This window comes from Python bivittatus, unplaced genomic scaffold (assembly GCF_059951505.1).
Source record: "Python bivittatus isolate LINGU-HERP-01145 unplaced genomic scaffold, Pbiv_v1 ctg000840_np1212, whole genome shotgun sequence".
Classification (NCBI taxonomy): Eukaryota; Metazoa; Chordata; class Lepidosauria; order Squamata; family Pythonidae; genus Python; species Python bivittatus.
The window spans coordinates 22,082,256-22,090,000 of record NW_028277113.1 but is presented as its reverse complement, the minus strand read 5'-3'; the positions used below and the strand labels follow the sequence as shown (position 1 = coordinate 22,090,000).

Sequence of the window (7,745 nt, the reverse complement as noted above, 5' to 3'; positions counted from 1 at the left end):
CCATGTCAGAATCTTCTTCATCCATGCAAGCTCTCTCTCCTGAAAATAGCAATTGTGAAAGTTTTAGATCGAAATCACCAGGTTTCAGTAACCATGAAGAACCACAAGAAATACAATTAAAGACAGAAAAATCTGACAGTCCCCCACCACCTACTGTTGAAAATGGAGGCGCACTGGATCTGACAGCCACGAACCCGGGGAGGCCAGTCATCAAAGAAGAAGCTCCTTTTAGCCTGCTGTTCCTGAACAGAGAACGTGGTAAGTTTAAAAGTACCATTTGTAATATCTGTGGCAAGCCTTTTGCTTGTAAGAGTGCATTGGAAATTCACTACCGCAGCCATACTAAAGAACGTCCATTTGTATGTACAGTCTGCAAACGTGGGTGTTCCACTATGGGTAATTTAAAACAGCACTTACTGACACACAAATTAAAAGAGCTGCCTTCTCAGTTATTTGAACCCAACTTTACTCTAGGTCCCAGCCAAAGTACTCCTAGCCTGGTCACCAGCACTGCGCCTACTATGATCAAAATGGAAGTGAATGGTCACAGCAAGCCGATCTCATTGGGTGAGGTTCCATCGCTTCCAGCTGGAATCCAGGTTCCTGCTGCACCACAGACAGTGATGAGTCCCAGCATCACTCCTATGCTGGCACCCCCACCACGTCGAACTCCAAAACAACACAACTGTCAGTCATGCGGGAAGACCTTCTCCTCAGCAAGTGCACTACAGATACATGAACGCACCCATACTGGTGAAAAGCCATTTGGTTGCACTATCTGTGGTAGAGCTTTTACCACAAAAGGGAATCTTAAGGTAAGAAGGTAAACTTCATATTAGAAAAAAAAAACTGTAAAAATACGACAGCAAAAAGGGTTCACATTGAACCTGATTGTTCAGCAGATGGTGGCTCCTTCTTCTCCTCTTCCTCGAGTCCAAATCAGGGCAGGAGAAATGGATTGCATTTGGATGTTAGGCTAAAGTATTGTTTTGAATATAAATGATTCATTGCAAGCTAAAGTTACACATGCGTTTTCCTCTCCTTCCTGTTAGTAAGCACAATTTAGTGTTTAGTCTAAACCTCAAATGGTATTTAATCTTACCTGTGAATAATGGGAACAAGCCAATTTCGTAAAGCTAATCTGAAGATCAACCCCAGTTTGTCAGGTTCAAATGACAATCCAGATGGAGGCTAATCTACAGTGGATGTGAACTCTTCTAATCATCTTGAAGCCACATTGGAAGATGGAGGGAGAGAGGAGATTCACAAGCTTGAGGTTCACTCTCACTCATAGTCGTCAAGCTAAAGTATGAGTTAGCCTGATATCCAAAGACCACCATTCTGAACCAGTGTAAAATCAAATACTCTGTATATATCATCACACATCTAAAAATCAATTCCTTTTTCTTGTACAACATATTTTATTTTTAAAGAGCGTTCCCCCCCCTTTTTTATAATGTCCTTTGAACTCTGACCTTATAGTAGAATTGTTCTTTTAATATTTAAAATATGGCTATAATTAAATGAATCCTAAAAAAGAATCAATGCAGTGAAATAATTTAAGTCCACATTTATGAACCAATGTTATATAAATCCAGTTTTCTGGCAAAAGATTTAAGTTACAGCTTCTTATACCATTGTGTCTTAGAGAAGCACTGTTTTACAGTCGTATTCTTTTTCAAATATTATGGTTATATACTGGGGTGCACTTCTTCAAAACTGGCAAATTCTCAGTGAGAAGGCTTTCTTGGATCTTATAATTTTGAAGTTTTTTCTAATATTCAAGCACAATACAATTCTTTTTTTTTATATATATATACTAAAGAAATGTAGACCTATAACATTTTATATCTCTACATAATCCAGGTAATTATAAGATTATAGGCAATCAAGGAAGAGCCCATAATTGATGTTAGACTAAACCTTAATAAAGTTATTTGTAACTATGCTATAGAGAGCAAAAAGATTAGTTGTTGCAACAGATATATTCTGTTGTTTTTAAGGTATTTAGTCCCTGGTAATTTTAGATTAGTCAAGCCTAACATAGTTTGGGTCTAAAAGATCCATTCATGTAAACAGAGGATACTTAAGCTTATTTGGGAGAGCAGTCTTCAGTAACTCTAAAAGATACTCTGGAGGGTCCCTGAACTGTTTTTTAGGAGAAAATGAAAATTTGCATGTGAGCTGAATCAGAAATTTCCTTCTGCTTGTCTAGCAGGAAGTTTGCATTCAGACCATTGCAAGTAGAGAAAAAATAAAATAAATATTTATTGGGAGACCAAGCAAAAATAGATAATTCTTTGTTTTATCTTTTTTATTTTAAAATGATTTGACATGGGTCTTTATGGTTGGGCAGGAACATCTGTGCATAGTTGCATTGCAGTAAACTTCATAGAACAGAAGTAATTGCTTCCAAGTAAATGTGAATATAATTGAATTGCAAAAATTCACATATATAAATGCTTAAAATGTTAACAAGAGTTTTACAGGTTTAGGCCATAAAAAAGTCCTTGAAATACAGTGTAAGCCTGATAATCTTAAATAATATTATTTCTTGTGCATAATAAAGTTAATGTTTAGCATTATTTGACATTTTATTGTGAAATTAGAACAACATTTTCCATTGCTGGCTTTTAAAATGTATGTGTAGCATCTGTCTGTAGATTGTGTAAATCTCTTTGCTCATTTGCCCATTTTTTCTATTTGTTCTTCCTCTAAAGGTTCACATGGGAACTCATATGTGGAATAATGCTCCTGCACGGCGTGGGCGTCGACTGTCCGTGGAAAATCCCATGGCTTTGTTAGGTGGTGATGCTTTGAAGTTTTCAGAAATGTTCCAAAAGGATTTAGCAGCACGGGCAATGAATGTTGACCCAAATTTTTGGAACCAGTATGCTGCAGCTATTACTAATGGACTTGCTATGAAGAACAATGAAATTTCTGTCATACAGAACGGAGGCATTCCTCAGCTCCCAGTAAGTTTAGGCGGAAGTGCCATTCCGTCTTTAAGTAACGTTACCAGTGGAATGGACAAAGCTCGTACTGGTAGTAGCCCTCCCATCATTGGTTTGGACAAAGCAAGTTCTGAAACAGCAGCCAGTCGTCCATTCACAAGGTTTATTGAGGATAATAAAGAGATTGGCATAAATTAAAAGCATTCAATACAAATAACTGTTGGACCACTGCTCAATACAACATTTGTTCTTTCATGTACAGTTTGGGGAGTTAAACTTTAGTTTTGTGGCCTAATTGCCTAGATAACTCTATGATTTATCAATAGCAGAAATACATAACTTCGTGTCTGCTGAAAAGTTGTCTCGCAAGATTTGCATGGTACTACTTTCAACAGTGAGCTGACCATTAGTGAGAACTTATGAACCTTTTTAATTTAAGTAAATGTAAATCATTGGATAATTCCATTAGGGACTGAAGGAGGCCAAATTGTTTCAAATTTTGTTTCAAAACAAAGCAAAGATGCCACCAGTTGAGTAAAAGTGGGCTTCACAATGGCATTTCAGTCTAGCTCTATCTTTGCTGGTTTTGTTCTGCTCAACTAGAAACTTGAACTCTGTTTTTAGAATTTCTCTAACATTCAATAAGTGATTTAGTACCCTAATGCTGTCTATGATTACAGTATTCTTGTCTGTAGTATTTATAATGTAAAGATAATGCGGGTAACAGACAATATACTAGCCCCATTCTTAAATGAAGCTTTTGTACGGCAAAATACACCTGGCTATGTGACTTTTTTTTAAAGCAAATTTTGTTTTACTATAAATAAGTGGTTTATTTCAATGCAGGCAAAATTGTGAAGTTTTATTGGGAAAGATAGCATGCTTTTCATGTGCAAGTACCTGTCAGTAACAAACCATTTTAATTTAAATATTTGTAGCTGCTATGTGGACAGTTGTTCTATTAAATGGAAAAAGTGTAGTGTGAACTTCAGTTCATAGTTGGAAAAACAAGTTACAGACAAACCTTATTACAGTAGATTATTCACAACACTATAAGCAGTTGTGAATAAAACACTTCATGTTATCAAAGGCTGTACAATAAAAGGCAGTGTTTGTATAATGTGGTTGCAAACTCTTAATTTATACTATTGCACTTTTAGTATTTTATATTTAGGGAGGTTTGTCTATAATTTGAATCTGAACAAAGATGTAAACTATTTTATAAATAGTACTTTGGCTTGAGGAAAAATGGGGGAGGGGTCTGTTGTGTTTGTCTTTAAGGTCAAACAGTATGAGAGATCTGTGCTCCTTTAAATAAGAAAACCACTAAGAACTGTCAGATTCTTGGATATAATGGGGCCTGCCATTTCTTAGACCAAAATGATTCATTTAACTTTTCTGTAAGGCCACCCTCCAACAGACCTTTGATATGTTAATCTTAGGGCTGTGATATCAGTGCAAGTCTAAGAGAGGCTAAAGAAAACATTGTGTAGGCTTAATTTTGCTGTAATCTGTTCTGTCTCTTTCACTCCCACCCACAAACTAGATGCTGACTGCTTAATAGCACTGGTATGTAAAGCAAAACAGAAAACAAAAATTCTAAATACCATTTGTAACTTGTACGTAAATTCCCAATTTCCCTATTTTATTTAATATTCTAAGATTTACTACGAAGCACAAAGTACTCTGGATACTCTAATATAATTTTCATGTGTTTAAAGCATTGTTTAAAATTGTGACTAAAGGGAATGTTTCCACTCTGAACTCGGGTGCTGGTGAGGCTGGGGCATAATCAAAACTTGAACAGTAAGTGTTTCGTGTACTACCTCATTTTTGTGCATTACGAGCATGGTGGAGTCTGACACTATGAACTTCCGTCCAACAAAATTGTTCAAGGGACATTATGGGTAGCTGGGAAACAGCACACAATGTTTATGCCCCTGAAGAAAGAATCAGACAGTGAGGTCTTCTCAGTTGTGTCTGGAAAAAAAAAAATAGGACAATCTCTTTCTTGTACAACAACAACAAAACATTACTATAAGAGGATGGACTGTTTCTGCCATCATATCACTGAATGCAAAGTTTAAAAGACTTATTAGTGGTTTGTTACTATTTTGAAATGAACAATGAATTATTATAGCTCTGTTTTCTACAGCAATGATACACAGAATATAAATATGGACATATACATATATTAAATATGTATGTGGGGTGTGTGTGTGTGAGTGTGTGTAGACATATCACACACAGATACACACACATCTGTATATTATAACATGTTCTGTTATCAATGAATGAGCAACATTTGTGTTTGGGGTGTTTCAAAATTGGGAAACAGAGAAAACTGAGGTGGCTTAGTGTTGCTGTTTTTCAGCAAATGAATGTTTTTATTTATCTGTGTCCATTTCTGGTGTGCTTTTTTTTTTTTTTTTAGTGTTTGGTACCATGTAGTGTTATTTCTTCTCCCTAAAGGATGTGCATATCTTAAAAAGAGATGTAAAGTGTTGTAAATAAGATGGCTGATGAAGGTACAGTAAAACTGACCCCACTTTGTATTCAGGGTTAGGTCCTTCCTCTCTGCATGGTGAAGAGAGACACTATTTTTATACTGTGATACCATGTAGGGCTAGGAGCCTCCCTGAACCAGCTGGGAATTGTTACCTAGATCCAATATTTTTTATTATTAAATCTGTTGGCTCGACACATCTACTGATTGAAATGGATGTCTTAGTCTAGGTTACTATTTTTGTCACATGAAATTGAATAAAATGCAGGATGTAATATTATTTATGAATTGTGTTCCATGCTTATTCACTAACAGGGTGAGGTACAGGAGTGAGGCTTTTCGCAGCTTTGTAGTTAAAAAGATTGGCACCTTGTATTTACACTATTTTCACATATACCTAATATTGAAAAGCTACTTCTTGCAGTAAAATAGACTCCTACAAACTTTACCATATCAGCAGTGGAAAAAAGGCTGTATCAAAATGACAATGCTTTGAAACAGTTATGTGTAGCTACCTATCTTGGAAGCAATCATCCTATTAAATTCAATTTATGCAAACTACAGTGCATACTCTGAATGGCTCTGAACCGGTAATTTCAAGATGCACAATTGTTAATGCACATTGAATTATTTTGGTGCAGTTTTCATGTCAATTTTTGTCCTTACTAGATCAGAGATGCTGAAGGAAAAACTGCAAGAAAACTTAAAGGGTGTTGTATAGAATCTGAATACGTTCCAGTGGGTAACTGAAACACAGCTCACATTACTTTATCATAAGCAGGGATATGCTCTCCAGCAAGTCAATTGACCACATATCTGGTTAGATGCAAAGAAGTATTACTAAATAGGTCAGTCATAGTTGCTTCAGACTGAGACACTGTAGTAAATTTTCTTGAACCAACAGAGCAATTAAGCAGCTGTAGTTTCATAAACATCTGTAAGATGCTGTGATGTCAAAATGGCACATGCATTGGCAAATGACAGTATTACATAATTGTATTGAGACATCTGATCAGGCACAGAAGCTGTGTCACTTACATGCTAATGATGTCACAAGCATTTTGTCATTTCCCTCTCTCCCACAGACACCCATATGTAGCGACCTTTAAAGTGTAGCACATAGTCTGACAAAATATATTTTGTATCTAGAACATTTAGCTTATGTGAAATGTGAGTGTCTTACTGATAGGGAAATGCCTAAGTTGGCTTTATAATTATGACACTATAGTGTATGTTCTGATTACATTGGTTATATATCACTTTTCAGAACTTTCAGGATGGAAATGAATCCTTGATGGGAATTGTATTGGTTAATGGAAACATCATATAATACAGCCTGCAGATGCTAATATCTTTAGAATAAAAGATATTTAAAAAATTATTCCAAAATGTGGGATTTCCCCCCCCCACCAAATTTTAAAAGGAATAGTCATTTTGCAGAAAATAGAGGAATAGAAATAAAATTTAAAACTAGGCTACTTATGTGAATGTTCACAACACATACTCCCCTATTCTTTTGAATGACCTCTCTTTTTATTCCTCATATAATCTATATTAAATAATCGTTTTATAAAATTAAACACCAACTATAGCTAAGGCGTTATTTCCTGACTTGAAACACCCCAGAATTTTCAGCAACTTTGATATTTGGCTGACCTGGAAAACCTGAGATGTTCACTGTTGAACATCTTCAAATAAGAAAAATGCTGCTGTAAGGATCAAATTCCATATTTAAGTAGAAAAATTAAATTATGAATCAATAGGTCATTTGGATAGTTCATCCCACAATTAGTTCCTAAAACCATTCTAGGGAACTTGCTCTAGTGTATCTGCCACAGACAAGTATTTCTGTCTCCAGAGATAAGGCTTTTCTATTTTTCATAGTCTATGAGGACACTTAAACAAATATTTCTATTAATATGTGACTCACAAAGTAAAAAAAAGTTATTTAAAAATAAATAAATAAATAAAGGAAGAACTATGTATCCAAACCGTTTTCACATATTCTGTCTTTTTTTCAAATTATATGGGAAATAAAAAGTAAACTTTTAAAAATTGTAATAGGAAGAGAATAATTTACCAGTGTGGAAAATTCCAATGTGGAAAAAAGCAACTGTTGTCAAAGAAAATAAGAAAATGTTAATGAATGATAGACATGAATGATCAATTTCTGATAAAAATCTATGAAATAATTAGATAATTACATAAAGCCACCTTACTCGTTTTGCTGCACTGATAAGGCAAAAGTACAAATTCTCCATAATTTGTCAGATTAAATCCAGATA

The 7,745-nt window shown here is 35.1% G+C and overlaps 1 protein-coding gene across 2 annotated transcripts in view; it reads left to right on the top strand.

The window, feature by feature from the left end:
• The window catches only part of SALL3 (spalt like transcription factor 3), a 24,539-nt gene extending 17,009 nt beyond the window's left edge, over positions 1–7,530 (top strand). For both annotated transcript variants that reach the window (XM_088130806.1, XM_007433101.3), the window contains exons 2-4: positions 1–258; positions 475–815; positions 2,721–7,530. The exon at positions 1–258 is cut by the window's left edge. In XM_088130806.1, coding sequence (XP_087986932.1) covers positions 1–258; positions 475–815; positions 2,721–3,152 — 1,031 coding nt within the window. In that variant the 3' untranslated portion in view covers positions 3,153–7,530. The remainder of the gene's footprint in view (positions 259–474; positions 816–2,720) is intronic.
• The last annotated feature ends 215 nt before the right edge of the window (positions 7,531–7,745 follow it).